The 21,670-nt window shown below is 41.4% G+C and overlaps 1 protein-coding gene across 2 annotated transcripts in view; it reads right to left on the bottom strand.

Annotated features, from left to right (window-relative positions):
* The window catches only part of inpp4b (inositol polyphosphate-4-phosphatase type II B), a 161,030-nt gene that overhangs the window by 59,270 nt on the left and 80,090 nt on the right, over nucleotides 1-21,670 (bottom strand). For both annotated transcript variants that reach the window (XM_030093257.1, XM_030093256.1), the window contains exons 6-8: nucleotides 10,151-10,262; nucleotides 6,339-6,408; nucleotides 2,490-2,637 (exon numbers count right to left, since the gene is read on the bottom strand). In XM_030093257.1, the coding sequence (XP_029949117.1) occupies nucleotides 2,490-2,637; nucleotides 6,339-6,408; nucleotides 10,151-10,262 (330 nt within the window). The remainder of the gene's footprint in view (nucleotides 1-2,489; nucleotides 2,638-6,338; nucleotides 6,409-10,150; nucleotides 10,263-21,670) is intronic.

Consider the following 21,670-nt stretch of genomic DNA (forward strand, 5'->3'; position numbering starts at 1 on the left):
GGTGGTAAGCGACTGCTATAGCCACAGCTGCCCTGGGGCAGACTGACGGAAGCGAGGCTGCCAATCTGCGCCATCGACCCCTCCGACCACCACCAACCTCTCACAACTTTCATACTAGGCAAGGTGGGTGAAGTGTCTTGCCCAAGGACACAACGACAGTTTTACACCTGCGGGAGCAGGGATCAAACCGCCAACCTTCCGGTTATAAGACGACCTGCTCTACCAACTGAGCTACTGTCGCCTTTAAGAATTGAAACTGATACCCATACGCTCGTCTCCTGCTCGGTACCAGTATATACCGAAGGTTTTCGGTCGGTACCACTGAGGTACCGTTTACCAAAGACGGAAACAAACAGGCATTAACACTGATGTGTCCTTGTCGCTGTCGTCACATTGGGGAGGAATTCCTGGCACTTTCTCTTCTCATCCTTGAGGCCAGTGGTTTTTTTCTTTGGAGTTCCTCACTCTTTTGCTTCCCTTTGAACTCCGGCCCCCCTCACCATGGGGCCCTCAAAAAAGGTTAGGAACCACTGTTCAAGGCAGCAAAAACGCCAGTCTCACAATGATCCCACATGGGGATCCAGGCCTGCACCCGGCAGGTTTCGACACTTCGTATCAATGTAGACATCACCCTCTGTTTTTGTTTTGTCTGAAATGACGAACTGAATATTTCTAAGAATAAGGGTTGTGCCTGATTTGGTCCAGTATTATAAATGCCGTCTGTTGTTCTTTTATCTGGAAAGTAAAAGATATTTTAAAAGGAGCTGAAAAAGAACCTCTTGTATGACATGAAACAGAGAATCAAGAGACAGAAAAAGGAAGAAGAAACACTGCTAAATATAAAAATCAATAACCTTTAAAATAAACGTGCACACACGTACGCTAAAATAAGAGCGGCTGGTGACTTCCTAATAATTTATTTTGAGAGAAACTAAACAAAGGATAAACGCCAAATGGAGCAATGTGTCACCGTGGACTCAGACAGAGGAGAGGGATAGCACACTGCATTTATCGAAGAGAACAGTCACGCTGGCACCTTTATTTCGCGGTGTGTTATTGTGCCTGTTAACTTTAATCACACAGGGTTTTATGTGCGGGGTCAATAAAACAGGTTTGAGATGGGAAAAAAAGAAAGAAAAAACACTCCAAATGCTTTTTGCACAATACATTCAAGTGGCTTTGAAAACAGAAATCTGTCCACAGCGATTAATATTGATACTGCACGCATTGAGCAAGGATAAAACAAAGAATGTAAGAACGCCAACTGTAAGATCTCACCACACAAGCACACTACTTGCTAATTAACACAAACCAGGGGACACTTTTTTTCTATCATTATTAATTATGAGAAACCAGACAGCTCTTAATGAATGCGGTTTCGTCCACACCCACATTACCACACGTGCATTCATTATCGTTACAGAGACACACACGTTATCACAGTACAGACCCAGCCACCCACCATTCGCTGCTGGTGCTCACAACTTTGCAGCAGTAACTGAATCATTAAAGACCCTGAGCTCGCACCACGGTGAGCTTGGCTGACAGACTGGGCTAAATGGAGAGGCACCATGGAGAAAGACAACATTTAAAGGGGATTATATGAGAGGCGCTTAAACGACCGAGCTGGAGATATGGTACGTATGCCTGCTCATATAAACAAACATAGCATATGGTAGTCATGGTTTGGAGCCTGCTGAGTGCTCGTGAGCTGCAATATACAGATAAGACGTTTAATAAATATTCCATGATTGTCTCCCATATTTAGTTGCGATTCAAATTAGCGGCTCACCTTCTATTTATACTGGAAGTATGCTTAGACATGCAGGAAAAGGATTCCTCCTTTCTGCGCTGCTTTGAGAAGTGAATGGATTCCAGTGCATCAGTTTGACAGGTAAACTGATGACAGTGCCGGCCCGGTCAGTTGGTCAATAATGGCTCTGCGACGCTGTGTGCCTGCTGGAGGACCTGGAGCTGTGGATGCACCCGTCTCTCTCTTTGTGTGTGATCTTTGATTGCATCCTTTTTTTTTTTTTTTGTACTAAAGAGAGCATAAAGAACCCTGCTTTGGTGTGTGTGTGTGTGTGTGTGTCTGCGTTATAAATGAGAAAGGGTTGCTAGGGACAACCGGCCAGTTGAGGAATGATCTGTCTTGACAAACACTGGTCAAGCCGGAGGGAAGGGGCTCTTTGATCTACTTATGGCTGCATAGTCAGACACTGATGAAACATTACCTCTCAGTCATTGCCTCAACCTGGCCTTGTTCTCACCCGGCGCTATCAGGACTTTTATTCTTGGTTTTCTGAATGTCCTTCAAGGCGTGCACACGTTCCTGCATCACCCTTTTCTCGTCCGAGGCAGCGTATTAAGCAGAGTGGGAACGTTTTAACTTCCCACAGGAGGCCATATTGAAACAGGCTGTTCACCTGTGGCTCATTAGTTTAAACAGGAAACTAAGAAACTAGGAAACCCACAGGATCGTGTCTTACCTGTTCATGTCTTCCTGCATGTACAGTGAGAGCAGCTGTTTAGGGACGCTGAAGGACAGCGTGCACTCCTCCATTTGCTCCCGAACCAGCATCCACTTGCTGTCCACGGTCTGAAATCTGTACACCTTGCATACTGGGTTCCTGAACACTGTAAGAGGGAACGAAAGGGGAGGCAGAACAGGAAGAAAAGTGTTTTGAATTGTCTTGCCTTTGCACAAAATGTCTTACTTTATGTCAGAGAAATTCCGATGATAATTCCTCTCAAATGCTTTTCAAAATGAGAACAGAATAAACTGACCCTGGAAACTTCCTGCTACAAGGACACCACAGAATGATAGAAAGTCTTCTTCAGTGGTATGAGGTATGAAGCACAAATTGAATTCTATAATCAATAATTGTGTCTGCCATAGATAAGACATTTCTCATCTTGGGAGGCCTACTTGCTCTCGTCTTCAGCGGCAGCGCTCAAATAAAAACCAAAACATAGAGACCATGTCCTGTTAGTTCTTACTTTATTATTTCATCCATTTCCATTTTAATTGCTTATTTATGACACAACAGTGGGGCATAGTCTGTAAAATCATTTCAAAACTCTGCTTTCTATCCCCACCGTCCAACTATCCCATTAGAAGCGATTCATATTCAGCCCCATCTCCTTGAGTTTTGCAGAGAGCGGCTAATAGCGGCAATCGAAAGCTGGAAAGGAAAAACAGCTCTAATGCTCTTATCTGCATGCTGGCAGCAGAGGGCACGGAGGCTGTGAGCTTTAAACAGTGTTTACTACTCCTTTTGGTTTGCAGAGCTGCAGTCAGAAAGTTGCTCAATAAGTCGGAGCTGAAGCACCCGGGGTGAAATGCTGACAATATGCTCTGGGTAGTCAAACACGCATGGCAGGGAGATGGTTTTATTTTTTTCCCTTGCTTGACTCAAAGTGCGACCCTTGCTTCTCCTCCTCCTTCTTGCAGAGAGAAAGAAGCCTTTCTTCTTTGCTGTAACATAGTTGAAATCTAAATCGTCCTCTTTTCAAAGATGCTTCTGAGTCATTAATTCTGCAACTTCTACTTCATTCGTCCTCCAGTACTAAAGTTCAATGATGCCCTTCAGGGCTGACAGACTCAAGAAGACACCAGATACTACATTCATTTAGACTGTAGTGCCATGTCAGATGTCTAGTTTGTTTAAAACGCATTTCCATAGAAAAAAAATTAACAACAAAAATGACAAAAGATATTCAATAGACTGACTGAAAATCCGCTACATTAGTTGAGGCACAATGCAGAAATGCAACAGTCCGACAAGGCAGCTGTCTATTTTCCCTCACTGATTATCCATCATTCAGTGTTATTAATCCTGATGAAGTTCTATTGTTTTCTTATCATAAGCAAATCCCCTGATATCACCAAATCCAATGAGAAAAGGCTCAAATAACAATTGCTGCATGTGGCAATTATTTTTTTATCTCTATTTGAGCTCACACACACACTATGCACAGAGGACAGTAAATATTAACTGTATTGCAACAAACTGCACATAAACATGTTTGCCCCCATATAAATACAGCTGCCAACTGAAAACTCCTTAATTGTTTTTAATCTCAAGATCAGGTGAAACATTTTTTAAAAGAAATGAATTAATCTAAACAGTGAAAACCACGTAAATTCCTGTTAAGATGACAACAATATGAGCACTTTGCAAAGGAAACAAACATTCAAGTTATCAGAATGGCGTATGCTTTAAACAAAGTTTTAAAACTTTATTTTCAAGTAAAAATCAATAGAAGAAATTGCTTGTAATTAAATGCAGACAATATAAACTCAAGACTATAATAAATGTTATCGTTCTGCTAGTTTTAAAAACTTTCCACAGCTTTCATATTCCAAGTAAAGAGATGTACCTTTGAAAATGGTCTAATTTTACCACTATACTGCAAGTTTCATAGTGAGTCCTGCTTGATTTTGCGAAGCTAATGTTCATGATTAGTGGTGTCTTTATTCTTTGCAAAGGCTGCTTGAGTTTTAAAAGCTTTTTTTTTAAAGAAATATTAGGAACTGATTTTCACTGCTGATGCCATTTTCAAAGCATTTTAAAACCCATTTTTAATATGTGTTTGCTCCATATTGAAGTAGCTTTAATCGCTCTGAACGGAGCAATAACTTTACTCTTAAGAACAAATGAACTGGTAGAAGAGAGAGATGCATCTAGAGCAGAGTGGGATATATTCCCCAGCAACCCGCCCATTGTTTGCTTTCAAAGCAGCACACAACTTAAAAATAAAATCCTAGCTCTTCATCTCAGTTTGCTGTTGAATCTGGTAACATAAATGTAGAAACATCCCCATGGAGATCAAAGACCTGATCTTCAGGAAAACAACTGAAAAATACAATAGACAGGCTGATTAGCATTGCTCAGTGCCTCTGAAGATCACATTGACATTAATGATGATTAAGGTGAACACCAGTCTGAGGAGACCCCCTGAAAGGAGACATAACGGCATCTAAATGTAATGGCGTATTCAGATATTCTTGGCATGGGGATTAAGGAAAGTGAAATGGATGACAAAAATAAATGGGGGAGCAAGGGACACATGGAGGGAAAGGGTTGAAGACACAGCTTTAATCGCAAGAGCGACAGTTGCTGACTTCCACCTTCAACAGAGAAGCGGATTAACCCCTGAACTCCCCCCTGCCACCGCACTAATCTGACCACCAATCAGACGCCTCCATTTCCCTTCCTGACACCTCTTAAGAAAATGACTTCCCGTGACGCGCTGTGCGTGGGCCCGCTATCTCCCCGCTCTCTGCATGCTCATTCTGAAAGGTAATAAAAGTAGAAGACTAAATTGCATTATTCAATCTGGCGGTATCTGCAGGGAGGGGATTGTTTTGACAGGCTGCAGATGTGCACCTGCAAACATGGCTGCAGTTTGCTAGTTATTCACAGTGGAAACAGTAAGCGACAATGACGGTGCGGGACTGCCGGGGAGTTCAGGGAGGCAGCGGGAATCTGAATAAAAGATTAAATGCATCCACCGGGTAAATGGATGGCACAGGGCGAAGAAAGGAAACCCTTTTGCTCAAGTTTCCTCTGAACAATGGTTACGAAGTTCATCACTGCAGGAGTTGTGACCTTTTCAAGCCCATGCCTTCTCTGTCTACATCCTTCATTTTCTCCCCACAGTTGTCTCTGTCTTCAACACGGAGAGGGAGCTGTCTGTGTGTTTCCACAAATTAGTGTCAAACGGCTCATTGTGGCGTCTTCTGCTCGACGTTACTTAGCCTTGAAAAAAGCAAACAGCTCTGCGCTCTTGTTTGAATTATTTCATGACTCTCCCTGCAAACACAAACATGGAGTTAGCCTTAACGACAAGTTGGCCGACCTGAACCTGACCCCAACCATCATAGTCTGACCCTAAATCAGGCTACCGTGAAACGATCATTGCGCATACACACATTCAATTAACTCCCAGCAGCAACAGTCTTAATTCTTTAATCAAGTAAGTTACCTCTGAGATTTTTTTTAATCTTAATAATGAAAGGTTATTCAAGGGCACTTTAATGTTAATTAGATTCAGTAGAGAAATTAGGGCTTTATTAAAGATGTTACAGGACATTACCTACCACACTATACTAAATGCATTACGTCACACTCCACAGAAATTATAGAAATGTTAGCTTTCCTTTGAAGCCATGACATGCTAAGTTGGAGCAATTTTCCTCTAAGGTATTAAAAAAACTGACAGAAGAAATACAGAGAAGTACAAAGACAGGCAAATTAGAAGTCATTATTTTATTGCCACATTATTCTGCAAAAAAATAGTGAAATGACAGGTGTTCAGGACGTGATTCATACCTGGCCCTGTCAGTGGGCTATTTTCTCTTTCGATGCAGGAATGGTGCGCAGATTCACAAACCAAGGGACACTGCAAGAAGGAATGAAGGAAAGAAACAAGAGTGAATATTTTTCCTCTTTAAAACAACAACTTTGGTGCAGTAAATTATTTTGCGGAGAAACAGATTTTACCATGACAGTTAACCACTGTCCATACACACATGCAGCCTGATATCAATATCTCATCTGACAGCCTCAGAAATCCCTTCATCCAACAGAAACATCCAACGGTTAATGTCCTCTACAGACTACATTAATTGCATCCATTATGTGCTTCTTTTATTGGAGTTAGCGTGACAAAGCTACAATTTATTTGCACTTATTTTCACTGACACAGCCTGCTGCTCTGAGAAGCCGGCGTGTTGCGATCGCATTTGAAGAACTGGCCTCGTATGGAAGCACACAAAGGAAACGAGTGCTGATGCAGTGCTTTTCTTCTCTGCTCAAAGCTTCAAGCACAAACACTCTCCTGCCTTTACTGCAATCAGTGAGGCCACAGCCAGCATCAACTGAAGGAAAACTCGCTGTGACTTTCCCACTGAGAGGCGGGTTCGTAATTTATCACTCTGGATGCTTTTTCACTCCTAACAACACACCGCATTATGTATTTCTCATTACATTAGTAACACTTGGTGTAATACGAGAGTCCATGAAGTAACTTCGTTATGCATGTTGATCTAAGAGAAGAGTGTCAGTTATTTCTGTATTCATAACATAAACTGAATGCTTTTCAGTTTGATCTGCCATAATGTGGTATTTGTAAAAAAAAAAAACAAAACAAAACATGACTTTATGAAATATAGTAATATTTTAACAAGCTTTAGTTTTGGTCAGTGGTGTAGTGGTTAGAACTCTCCCTCCATAGCAAAGCTGTTGGAATCCTTTGTGTGAAATTTGCATGCTTTTCTTTTCCATCTACATATCAACGTCCATTGTGGCATATTTCCGATTCACCCTTTCACTTTGGTTTTCAATAAATGTTAACACACTTTTTAATTTCAGGCAAATAAAGACAAAATCGAGCTTCTCATGACTTGCGAGTTGAGACAACACATTTTGCAATGAGACTGTATCATCTGTCATCAGCTGACATTAGTTTGTGCCTCAGTTAAAAGCTCTGTTCCCAGCCGAGTCTTTAATATTTCCAGCTGACTTGTGTTAAAAGTAAAATTGTGTAGACTTGCCCTAAAGTTGCTCTCTTGGCGCTGAATAAATGCCAAAGATCCAACAAAATTACATATTTAGAAGGGAAAAGAAAATCTCTGAAACTGTTGAAGTGCATTTAAGTGAAACTCTGTGTACCACAGTGAATATTCATCACCTGCATTAGAGACACCAGTAACAGATAAACCTGCAACCTTCTGCCCTCCAAGAGAAGAGGGAAACCATCTCAAGCAGATTTAAACTATTATTACTTTGTAATGTCAATTTTAAATTGGAAAAAAAAAAAGCTGGATCGGAATTTGGCCCCTTCGATTTTGACAATGACGTTTTCGTGGCTCCCTGATCAATCGACTCATTCTTCAAATATGTGAGAATATAGATACATGAGAATAGGAGAGATTTATGTGCATAGTTTAGAAATAAAGTCCTTCTGTTGACGTGATTGCTAATTTATTGTAACATCATTTATTCTGTAACAATACTGTATTTAGAAGTGGTATTTGTTTTGATGGCAGAAGACATTCGTTTGAAAATCAAAACTGTGTTCTGACACGCTGCTGCACAACCAATGCATTGCTGTTTAGAGACTCTTGTCATTACACTTTGATTGAAACAAATATAGTCAGGTAATTGTGCTCTCCTTGAATGCGACGAGATGCCAAATTACTCCTGCGTGTGCCGGTTATTGTAAATAGACCTGAATAATTGCAGCTCACACTGGGGCAGATCAACACACAGCTGCACTGAAGCCCGTCGATCACTGGGCATAAAGAAGGTTAAGTTGAATCTCGAGGCTTCACAACAATATTTACTTATTGTCAGTTTTGATATAGCACCACACTTATGATAATCATTAATAATAACAGTAGTCCTGTCAAACTGCAAACTCCTAATTGTACAAAATATACAGTGATGCAAGCGTTCTGCCATAGAAAAGAGCTTTGAGAGCATTTAATCAGCATTTTCTCATCAGAACAATACTGACAGCGAACAATCTTTCTTGCTGGCTGTAGTCAGCTCTGCCCTGTCTGATGGGCCATTTAACACAGCCAGACAGCCAAATCTTGTAGAGAAGGCCTGTAATAACTGGTTGGGACAACTTATCGCCTAAATTAAAATCATTTTAAACAAAATGGACATCAAGCAATTACAGTCTGCGCATGCACTGAGAGTAACGGAATCCTTGTTTATTTGAAAGAAGAGGTTAAATCAATGCTTTGTATTGGGAGATATTAGAAAGATGATGAAAAGAATTAACAGTAATGCAGGAGCCACCGCTGTAAAAGGAGTCCCAGTGTAATAGGAGGCAGCAGACGGCATGTGTTCAATGGCCCTTTGATGACTAAAATATGGAGAGAGAACAGATCAAAGGTGATCGGAGCCTCTTTCTTTTATTAGCCGACTGTTTTACAGGTTCGGCAGGGGGGGGGGGTGGGGGGGGGGTGGGGGGGGTGCTGTGAATGTGCTGCAGCCAGACGAGCAATGACAGGAAATGATCAAACATGTATCTCCAACACCCAAACAGACACACGACAGCAGAAATATCTAAAATCCAGGAAGCCAGGCACGGACACAGCTCAGACAGGTTGAAGGAGAATTTTGCCACTCGTCTCAAGTGAGCTTTTCCTGATGCCTGTCATATCCCTTCCTTCTTTCCTCCCCTCGTCGTGTTGAAGAGAACGCACGCACACAAGGGGAAATGTGCTGAGACAACGTTCGTGCGCACATGCACACGCGAGCGCACACAGTCACGAACACACACAGACACACACACACACACACACACACACACACACACACTCATCAAGGCGGCATGGGCAGATTTTCAGTGACACTCTGGAGCCTAGCAGGGAACCTCCCTGCACCAGCAACACGGGCAGGCAGAACCGAGAGCCAGTCAGCCATGTAGAAGCTCTTGGTCAATTATATAAGACAGTGATTCATACGTACACGCGCAAATGCAAGCATACACAAATGCAAACTAGATGATAGAACTACAACTCTGAATCTTGCCACATTATTCTAAAAATAAAATTAATTTCTCGTTGCCTCTTATCATATAAAAAAATATTAAAGTGACTTATTTGCTTTTGAAAAGGCTCCATTACAGAAAACAAAGATGAAAAACCTTTCTCTAGGGGGAATGTATAGAAAATTAAGTGAAATCAAGAGTACATACAACTTCATTTCTGGTATGGCAGCATCCCATTTGAAGGACACAATCTTCGGTTGATTGCGATAGTCTGAACTCCCCGCTCCTTTTTTCTTCCTTGATTATGGGAGCGACTTCAGAGCCTGCTTTGGCTGTATGCACTAAAGGAGATTAGAGTGGAGGAGGGTGGCGGCAAAAGCGGCAACAGAGATGCACCCAGGGAAATATTTTGGTGAATAAAGGTTTCATTACGAATCTTTTCTGAATCGACACGGACTTGTACTTGTGGACAGAGATTTTCTGCGTACACAAATCCCATAAATCCCAATTAGGGCTTTCTAAAGTTTGTTTAATCTTATTGGAGGAGTCGAGCAGTGCCAGTCTAATTATAGCATTATCCCGAAAGCATGTGGTGCACAGAGACTTCTGCTCCATCCGCCGACAATGTTTCCTCTACCTTCTGTGACGGTATGTCGGTGGTGATGTGGTCTACATCAACCTCCTCCATCTCTCCCATCTTCAGTCGACTCACCACGATTGTTCCTGCCGCACACACACCATCAGATGACCTGGAGGAAGACAGGAAGGGAGTGAGAACTGGTGCATTTGGTATTAGCATTTTGGTTTAATCTGGTAAATAAAAAGTCTGCTTCGTAAACTGATTGCTTCCTGCAGCTGTTTATGTTTGCCCCCACAAATTCTTTAAGGCTAACAAGCTTATTTCTAGCCTCAAATAGGTCAGGACATGGTTGTTCGCACTGCCGTGACTTCTTCCCATGTCAAGTTCTGAGGGAGAGCTTGCATGCGGTATAAAACAAAATATGCACACACAGAGGGAAGCTGATGGGGTTGAAGGACGGCACATTTCGTCTGTCTCTAAAATGACTGTCTCTAATAACCCAGGCTGTGTGCTCTGACAAAGACAAAACTGATACTAGAGTTTTCATAAGAGGGAGTCTGACCAATCACTTTCCCAATCATGGAGCCATGATTAAAGAGCTGATAGAAAATCTATAAGATTGGCAGCAAGACAGAAGCTACTAAATGAAGAAAAATGGTCCCTGGGCGTCGCTGAAGCAAGTCTGATCACCTTAACAGACCCATCCCTAATGTGCTCAGTTCCACTCCAGCTGGAGAAAATATTGGATGCTGTGTGCCAAGCCAATAGTCTGGGGAGACGGAGGGGGAAATATGACACACCCCTGCCGGAGGAAAAGAAACTGCGAGGATGGTGATAGAAGCAGAAAGGATGCTTTCAAGGCCAATTCATCTTGATCAGATGTGAGCAGGGAAAACGTAAACGCACCCCAGAGAGGAGAGGAGAAGGAAGGCAGAGACGGTGAGGAGAGACAGCGAGCGATATGAATAAACAGAGTAGAGGAAGACTGGGAGCATACAGAGGCAGATGCAGGAAAGAGTGTGTCTGCACTGAGACGTCGGGAGGTTCAGTTAACACTTAATGTCTTACAGCAGTCTCCGAGAAAATAAAATAACATTGTCTGGTTTATAAATCCAATCACTGTCCCTTGCCAGACACCTGTCTCAGCGTCCGTTCCCCTGCTCATCTTCCCTCTTCCTCCCATCCCTCGTCATGCCCCTCACCCCAACCGCTCGCCCCGTCGGTGTGCAACAGACGACTGAAGCGGGGTAAAGAGAAAGTCACCCTGACTTTGAACAAACAGTGCGTACTGACAGTGGCCTGCACATAATCGAGGAAATGGAGATTAACATGCATCACATTCAGTGACGGTCTCCCAAGCAAACCACGGGGGTTACAGCGGCCTTCTACTCTTTAGATTACTCTGCCACAATCCACTAATGAAACCCTCCATTTAAACTGACAGGAGACTTTGCTTTAAGATAACTGACTTACGGTATGCCTTTGAGAGAGATATTTTATGATTTTTCTCTTTGATTTGCTGCCAAACATAAACTCGGCACCTGCTTATACGAAGTCCTTGTATAAGTTTAGAGGGGATCTCTTTTGAGGCCCATTCAAAGGGGTCGAGATGATTTAATTAAGCTCTATCGCTGCGTTGGAGATTTACAGTTCAAATTCAGACTGCGACTGCAGCAACACACTGCACTCTTCCAGCATACACACCAACTGACCTCAAATTAACTTTGAAGGTTTTGATGGGAGCTGTAGTTTCAAAAAAAAAAAAAAAGGCCTCATTGCTTCTCTCTTCCCCTCCCATATTCCCTCCTCCTCCACCTCTCTTTCCGTCTGTTGAAGCTGGCATGGAAACAAGTCTGCAGATTGTTCTTTGCCTGCAAGCCCAACTTCTTTTTTTTTTTTTTTTTTTTTTCTAAATCTAATTGGCCCCGGATCTCTTTTATGACAACACTTAATCAGACGGCTTTGTTCAAGTGACAAGAATAATGTGCTTAAAATGTCTTCTGTGAATTTGGAAAGATTCAAAAATAATTAGCTCACAGTGAAGCGCCTAACATTTAGAAGTTATTTTCTTAAAGTATTTGTTGCAGTTTACGAATACATTTCCAAGCAGCGTCGTGTGCGTGTTTGTGTGTGTGTGTGTGTGTGTGTGTGTGCGTGCGTGCGTGCGTGCGTGCGTGCCTTGAGGAGCTGCACCATGATTTTTAAGCTCTAATCCTGTGAATGGTCAATACTCGGCTTGTCATTCAAATGCAGTGTCCGTGCTGTTTGCACTGACCCTTTAAAGCAGAGGAACATTGAGCAATGACATTTGTCACATCTGGTTTACCTCAATCATTTTCTACATTGATGACTGTAATCCACAAATAAAACTCAAACACTGAACATGCGCCCCTGGGGCAAACAGTTTGGTCTACAAGTCTGCAGAGATAATCGCCGGCAGTCAGATCTTTTAGACCAAGTTGTGCAGCGAAGCAGTAAACCTGAGGGTGAATGTGTGTTCTTGGATTTCTATTGTGGGATAATTACTGTTATTTTTTTTTTCTCCTGTTATTATAAATAGTATAATTGCCACTGTTATTATTTGCACTGTTGTTGTTTGGGTGACACATGGTGAAGGTTACAATTTACAATATTTTGGGTGAAATGAAATGAAGTGACTAACCTGTGCCGCAAACTGGTGTCTGGTGCAAAAACTAGAAGAAAATACAGATAAAGTTTTTCCTGACTTGCCAAGGAATATAACCTGATATCAGGTTTTTTCCTTTGCTCTGAGGTGAGTGAAACTTTGCAATAAAGGCTTCTATATAACTTAAAAAACAATTCTGTGAAACCTTTCCACTGCAAGTCAAAGAGAGAAACAGAAGAATACAGACAGCAAGATGAGTGAAAGTGGCCAGGCAGAAGCTCTGGTTCTGATGTTTCGGGAATCAAAAGCAGCAAAGATTTACTGAGTGATGCCAAGGGAAAGGAAATTGCACTTAATTTTCAAAAGGTCTGTATTTACCAGCCTGTGGGTGGGTAAAGTTCATAAAAATTGACTTCAAAGTGGCAAAACTTCAGTGTTCGTTGGACTCTTTCCTCTGTGGGAAATCACACTGAGGAAAACACCTGAAAGCCCCAGAAAAGAAGCCAAACACCACCGGCTTTTCTCCCCACAAGGGCTTTTGCTTTGCCTGCAAAAAACTAAAAATACCCGACATAACCTGGAAAAAAAACTATTCTGCTTGGTGCTCTGGCTTTCGCTAACAAAGAAGACTTGGTTTAAGAGTCCGTTAGGATAACCTGAATTCACAGTATTTTCCATCGGAATGGGAATGGACAAAGAAAACTAATTACCAGGATCCTGCACAGGCAGGAAGAATATTCCAGCCCTGAAGTTAGCTGTGGGACTGTAGATGGGGTTCTTGACCTATATAACTGGACGGGTGTGCTAAATATAGCTCTGGCTAGTTTTCACTGAGGACAGACGTTAGGACAAGGGACAGTGATAATATGAGATGCCTGCTTTGGAAGTGATACTGCTGGTCCGGGTTTTTACTGGGCACGACGGGGACCAACATGTGATTCAGCAGTGAGTGCACATTTCATAACAGGAGAAGCAATTCAAAGAACAGGCCTAAATAGCAGGCATTGTTCACAGAGCAGACAAGAAGTATCAGAAGACAGTATGCCGAGTACCCACTCTGACTAGTCTGAACCACTTGAGGAATATTTCCTAAGAAAAAAGAACCAGCAAGGTCTCCACTTGATGAAAGAGACCTCCACAAATAATACATATGTAGCGTGAACAAAACAAGACTGAGGGAAAAAAAATGTGGTGAGTATTAAAGTTGAATGTAGTAAGTTGATAACTTGTCCTGTTTGACAGGCTGAGCAAGCAACACATTTTCAATCAAAGCACTCTGATTTAACAGTAATACATCAGTGTAATCAATGTGATCAACATGGAAATTTATGCAACATGAAAAAAAAAAGAAGTGTTTGTCTGCTGCAATACATCTGCAGTGAGCAGAGCGGGGGCTATGCCAGCGCTTGACGCATACTTGCACACAATTTGTGAGTTTTAACGTATCCTATTTGTTCCAGTTCCATCACACACGCTACTTTTTTCTTGCATGACAAGAACTGTCTTCACACTACATTTACTTTTATGTTCGTGCTTAACCACTGTCAGAAAGCGTCCAGGATAAGCTGTTTTCACAGACCAAGCAAGGTGGGGGAAAAAAAAAATATCATCCAGAGGAGATGCTATTTCTCCACCCAATCACATGAATCAAAAGTGCAGCTCAAAAGCAGGCAGGCGATAACTGCCGGGGCCCGTGTGTGTTCAGATAATAGAGTTTGTCGAGAAAAAAAGGAAAAAAGTCAGATGGGGATGTTTCAATGAAAAGAGCTGCAGTCGTAAGGCTAAAAAAAAAAAAAAAAAAAAAAAAAAAAAAGGAAAACCCCTTCTTATATGTTACAACACAAATTATTATGATAGTAAGCTGCTATAGTTACCATGTTCTTAGACAACAACCTGCTTGATTGTTTCCAAATGATGGTCTATCATTGAGAAAATATTTTTTCAATGGAAAGGTTCTTATATGTGCTTTGAATATTCTCTAACAGAGGAAACCTGGTGTGGTGGATGGTTCTCTCACCTTATAGGAAAGAGTCCAAGTGCCTCGGGTTTGAATGTTCTCCCTGTCCATGCAGGGGTTTTCTCCACCCAGCTCGGTTTCTCCCCATGGTTAAAAAACTCCCATTTTAGATTCTGAATTACCCTGTGAGCTCCAGCTACAGCTCATCTGCTAGCCTGAGTTACACAAAACAGTACAGAAAAATGAATGGAATAATCATAAAGCAGATCAAACCACATCCAATAAGAATTGATATTTTCCAGTGATTTTTTTTCCCCCCCCGCAAAGTCTTCTTAAAACCACCGGTCATCACGGTGGCACATATACTGACGTTAATCATATCAGCATGTACTGTAGAATATGAGTTATATTTGACTCAGCAGTAAGCTCATTTTAATGTGTTTCATAAAAGCCAGTTGCTGTTATTGTTACACCTATGAAAGCGTCAATGCACACAAAGACACACACTAAGCCCAGTGATATGTGTCAGCAAAAACACACCATAATGGCGTTATTGGCTGCTCCCACTGTGAGAATCTCTTTGCATAAATAAAGCACAGGCTTACATTTCCACCTCCCAAGTAGGGATACAAGGTATTGGATATTTATCAGTTCTCGATTAGTCCCCAGAGAGGAGATTTCTTTATTGAACGGACCCATCAATGTGCTGCCACACTGGGGGGGTTCAGATGCAGCTTCAGATGAGCTTCTGATGCAGTAATTTTTTGGCAAAAATAAATCACAATTATGAACCTTTCCTCAACTCGGTGAAGAGTCTGCTGTTTTTAACAGCTCCCAGGCCAAAATAGGAAAAGCAATGCAACTTACTTGCAAACCACATTAACAGAGGCGGAGCGTGGGTCTCAGTACAGAGGGGGCGGAGCATTCTCGACGGGCCCTTATGACAGTAATTTTACCATTCAAACAATCCCTCATGCTACCATCAAACAACACACTAATGCTCACATTTATTGAGCCAAGCAAACCTATATGCTTCAGAAAGCAGAATAAAGTCACAAACCAGTTCACAAACTTCACACACACACACACACACACACACACACAAATACACACAAATGCAGCCTGACAGGTATCAATCTCAGAGCGTCTGCTGTCCATGGTGCGGAAAACTCAGATTAAAAACTCACTGGCTAAATCTGTACCATCTTTGATACAGCTTAAATATAAAATGAACACAGCTGGTCTAAAATTACACAATCTATTCAGATAGATATAGACAGCTACCTATATCTTCTGGAATTCACGTATATTAGAAAAAAAATAGACTCTGCGGTCTCTTATAATTGAGGGCAACACAAGGCACATTCAAATAGGCAGGTGTTTAAGACCACAGCATTCTGATAAAGATAATATTTTTGAAGGTTTCACTGACTCACCAATGGCTCCGATGTTAGGTTTTGGGTAGTACTGCTAGCGGCTAGCATAGTGTTTAGCATACTGTTTAACTTCCCTCCAAAGACTTCAGATCAAGTGCAAAAGAAAAAACTCGTTCATGCCGCACAGCCAATCAGCGCTGGCTTACAGCTCTGATGCATTCATGGACAGTCGTAATGTAAGAATTGGCAAATTGGAGCCCACAATCATATGCGTATACCTTCTCGCACACACTGCACATTTTATTTTAATAATTTATTTACGAGTAAATGTGAACACATCACATGAAACGGGGCCCTATGACCTTGTGGGCCCTGGGGCGACCGCCCCCTTGCCCCCACTCTGGCTCCGCTACAGCACATTAATTTTGTTACATTTTCAAAGAAAAGACTGTAAACTCTTTCTTTAATATTCTGAGGACACTTGGACAATAACTAATGCATGAAATGTTTTGTAATTGATCACATTTCTGGTTGGAGGAATAATGAAAGTATGCTTCAAAGAACATACAATAGTCACCATACCTACATGAATAAATCTGAATTAGAGGGCTGCAGGTGACTAATAATTTATTGAAAGTAATTTTTTTCAAGAACCGGGGCTCATGTGGCTATTCAATGCTTAAAAATATGATTGTAAACTCAAAACTAAGCTTAGACTATTGTACACACTTATCTGAGCTTAAACCAAGGACCGTCACACACAAACAAACTCAACAGAAGTGCAGAATTTCACTGAAGTCCAAGGGAAAAAAATAAATTAATTACAATCGGACATCCTTCAAATCCATAAACAGGGGAAGATTTTATGAAAATGTGCATCTCTGTCCTTCCATAGGCTATACTAGGGGCGTCAAACACATTTTACTTCAAGAGACCACTGACAGCCCAATTTCATCTTGTGCTGGCCGGACTTGTGGAACAGTGCCATCATAGCTTTGACTGCTGAGGCACAGAGTATATTACCATAGTGTAGATATTTTCACAATTTGCTGGTTTGAAGGACCAGATTGGAGCCAACTGCAGTCCAGTTTTGGGCCTCGAGTCTTATGTTTGACAACCATATAATCAATCAGATTTCTCTGTGCACTGACATTCAAGTATCTGCGTTTGAGTACTCAAAAGGACAAGCGGGTTTTAAGTTGTCCTCACATAACCAATGTTGAGTGCTCGCTTGCTCACTCCCTCCCTGACGGCATAATGTGCTCAACTGGCTGCACCAAAACACAAAACAAAAAAACAACAACTACGAAGAAACAACAGCAAACTATTATCAATGCTGCTCAATTTTTGTTTTGTTTATCAGCAGTTAACAATGTAGGACCAATATCATCGTGCATCCCTACCCCCAAGTGTGGCTTAAAGCAATCCATCCATCTTTTATACCCACTTTATCCCAGGCTGTGGTCACAGGAGGCTTGAACCAATCCCAGTCAACATCTGGTGAAATGAGGTGTGCACTCTGAACAGGTACAACACAGGGCAAACTCAGAGAGACGACATTACCCCAGGGGCCGATTTACAGGCACAAATTAATCTAAGAAGCACGCGTTCGGATTGTGGGAGGAAGTCATAGGACATGGGGGAAATCTATGTGGGCATACAAATAACATGCAAACTCCATCCAGAGTGCATTCTTTAACATTGCTGCACCACAATACACGTCAGTATTGTGCCAATGTATATAATTACCATTCAGCTGTGTGCATGTTTTCTTTTTCTTGACAAAGAAAATTGTTGGCATACATTCAGTGTGAAGTCACTGAGAAGCTAAGTGCAGATCAATGACAATTGGATGAGAGTGGAGATGACGACTGAGTGGGAGAGGGCAAGTGGTGCAGTGACACAGAGCGTACCGTCTGCTCAGATGATGACCTTCACTACCACGCACTCAATAAATACTACATGATCAACTCCTAAGCTATGGGAGATCGCTCTATGCTAATACGCCACCTTGCCAAACGTTAAACGCTGAAAAATCTTCTCGTACGTGCAGCAGATTCAGAAAAAGACTGAGGTGAAAAATCAGCCCGTTTCAAGTGTAATGACTTAGAAACTGAGAGCAAGATGGCCCCACAGAGAGCAACTGAAGCTTCACAGGATTATTTTTCAACAAACTATGGAAGAACTGACAAAACAGGATCTCCTTTTATCGTTCAAACAGATGGTTTTTGTTTTTTTACCATTTCTCAACCAAGAAGCCAAACTCCAGCATCCCGAAAATATGTACTTGCCTTCGATGGCAGAGATATTGTTTTGGTCTAATAATCATTATTCTTTGATGGGAGATGTTAATCATTTCCTAATAAGGAAATAATAAAATCAAAAAAGACCAAAAATAAGTTCAGCCTTGGCAATGATTAGAAGCTAGAGTCAATCAAATGCAAAGACACGATCTGTCTTAGTACGTGAAGGAGACGTAGCACACGACACCTGTAAAGCTCTTTAACATGATATAGCTTGTTTGATAAATATACAGTACTGTTCTAAGTAAGCCATAGAAGAAAAACAAAACGCGAGAGCTAAATGAATGGTGCATGTTTTCAGAAACCGATTACATTAGATTGAAACTCATCAAAAACACAGGTGAAGAAAGTCATTGGCATCCCTATAAAACGACAACGCTACTGGCAGAAAAACAGTCAAGCATGTAAACCAATGCAGCAGCCAAAGCACTCATTGTTCTAACATGAATATTATCTAATTATGCACATGCACATCTTGATCAATAACGTTTCCAGCAGGACATGCAGTCGGCCTCGATTTTATGGCTTCAGTCAGAGAAGCCAAGCAGGTACCAAAGGTCAGCTGGAGTCTTACACAACAAAAACCACCCAGTCAAGTTAAATAACCAGGACAGTATTTGTCAGATGTGGCACATGTCTTTCTGTATCTAGGAAGATTTTTCAAAAAATTTGCATCCAGTAGTAATCCAGAAAGACATTAAAAATTGGTGCACATCATCTGTGATTTCGTCTTCTGAGCTTGAATATGGTTCGTGAATCATTTGCATATCTAATCGCTACAACATGTAAATGATGCTGAACCTGGTTGAACAGTGTTGTAATGATTTTCAGTACATCCACGATCTGTTCAGACCCACACTTTGTCAGATTTATCCATTATATTGGTAAGTACAGTTTTGGCGCAGCTGCAAAAATGGAGGTACTAAAGCTCTGTGTTGAAATAAAATATATTAAAAAATTCAAAACCCTTTTGAATATTTAAATTTCAAGTAGAACTTTTGTTTGTAAATGCTGTTTGACTAAAAACCTTCAAATTATTCAAACAATTACCGTTTATTTTGTCTCATTTAATGCATGATGCAAAATTGAACTCTTTTGAAGTCACAGTTTGATTAATATGAAACTCGACTTGTGACTTAATTTAATTAATTTTTTGAAACTAATCTTATTTTGCTTCTTCAGGTGAAAACTCTCTACTTCTGCATGAATGAGCAACAGTGTATTTGAGATATAGCCTCAAGAAGAAGAAGAAATACAGTAAAAAAACAAGACCATGTATGAAAGATTATGCAAGTCTTTTGATCGATATGTCTTCTGTTTGTGACCTTGGTCACATATTTGAAGCCATATTAGCCCACACGAGACAGTTCTCCAGCCTGGAACAAATGCATACAAATTGTGCACATTCAGATAGCGAGGAAAAAAAAAAAACAAAAAAAACAAGAGACCAATCTCTCGCTCTGTATGGCAAGGAATCGGTTTTTATCCCCCCGTGTACCATTAATAAAGTGTTACCTGATAATCTGCTAGAAGAATATGCTTTGGTGATTCATGCCAGCATCAAGATAGACCTACTACATCCAAACTGTAGCAGAGAGCAGATTTTAATCACAACCTCAGGGGGAAGAAATAGCAGCGAGCTTTTATTAGAGTCCTTCCACAAGTTCCACTGGGCGTTTGACGGATTTGCTGCATGCAAGCAACCATGTGCGACGTATGAAAGTATGTGTGAGTGTTGCAGGGGAGGAAAGTGTGTGCATGTGAGCCACAGGAAAGCAGATGGAGAGTGAGAGCTTCTGTTGCCACTGGTGATTGCAGTAGCTTGTTGACACAGGTAGGTAGTAAATGATAGGTGTGCTGTGCTCCATTGACTCTTACTGGCAGGGGAATTGAATGGGGACAGGGTAGGAAGGCCTTGGCTCGGCAGAGTGTTTTAGGCAGTAAAACAGCACGAGTACACCTGCACACCTACACTTTCCTTCACACTGATACACACACAAAGAATGACAGATGGGATTGGGTGAGTGAGAGTCTGCAAAGAAGCAGGCAGAGATGTAGGTTAACACACTCAGCCGTCCCATCATCCATGGGGACTTTGCAGGGGTGAAGGGGAAAGATACAAAAGGTAGAATAAAGAGAGCATCTGTTTCGTCAAGAATGTTAATGAGCTGGAGGCAAAGAACCTGGTCTTGGCATTTGCCTCCTCAATGCTACATTTTAGCGAAAGCCATATGGTGGGAATGTGATAATCACGCAAACAAGCTGTGAATTGGATGATATGCTGGCTTCACTGCTGCCCTTCTTCAGGACAGATTAAAAACTTTCTCTTCGAATAGAACAAGGTAAAAGAGCAGCATCAGCTTTGTCAAAACGATGGCTGATCCATTTATATCTTCCTGCCATCTTAAAGAAGCTAATAATTGAAATCTTTGGCAAGCATGCTGGGATTACATACGTCACAGTTCAGACAAAACAATTTCAAATTGAGGTCGTGTCCAGAAAGCTCTAACCTTAATCATTCACAATAAATATTCAATTAATCAGGTAAAACAGGGCAATAAGTGAATGAGTCAGGAATTTTCTCTAATTAAATTAACTTTAAAGAACAACGACACTGACTTTACATGTCGATACATCCACAGAGTTAATTTCTCAAGCTGACTGTGAGATCCAATAAAATCAGTCCGCAAAACTTTAATTTGTTTTGTGTAGCCGCCATAATTAAACTGTGTTCTCGAAAATAGTTCCCACATTTGACATTTTATTAGATCGGTTGTTTATTCCCTACAGATAGAATTCCATTGAAATAAAGCTATTCCTTTCAAGTTAAAAATTGAAACAGTTGACTTTTTAAAATTAAATAAAGACCAGCAGGATGTGTGAACATGATTAAAATTATGGAAATGACGACATGATGAGGTGTGACGAGTGTTATTTAAAACTATTTAAACAGACCCTCCAGAAAAACGCGATTATGCGATCACTTGAATTCACGCGTAAATCACCCTTCTGCCGCTGACTATGTGGGGGCCACATATTTTCCAAAAGGGTGCATAATTCCCGCAATAATCTCACATTTACCGCGAACAAAAAAGAGAAATGGTCTCGCTTGAAGTGCTGTGACGTTCAATGAACGAGTCGGTCATTTGAGCGGCTCTTTTAAGTGAATGATGAGAGCCGGTTCACAGCTGTCTGAGAGCCGTTCCTTTGTGCAAATTGTCCGCGCTTCCTTCACGTGTCTCCTGAGTGCCTGATGAGTCCAGCTGTCACCACTGCCTTCATGTGAACGACCGAGTTTCAGTTTTCCGCAGCACG

This window comes from Salarias fasciatus, chromosome 6, assembly GCF_902148845.1.
Source record: "Salarias fasciatus chromosome 6, fSalaFa1.1, whole genome shotgun sequence".
In the NCBI taxonomy this organism is placed as follows: domain Eukaryota; kingdom Metazoa; phylum Chordata; class Actinopteri; order Blenniiformes; family Blenniidae; genus Salarias; species Salarias fasciatus.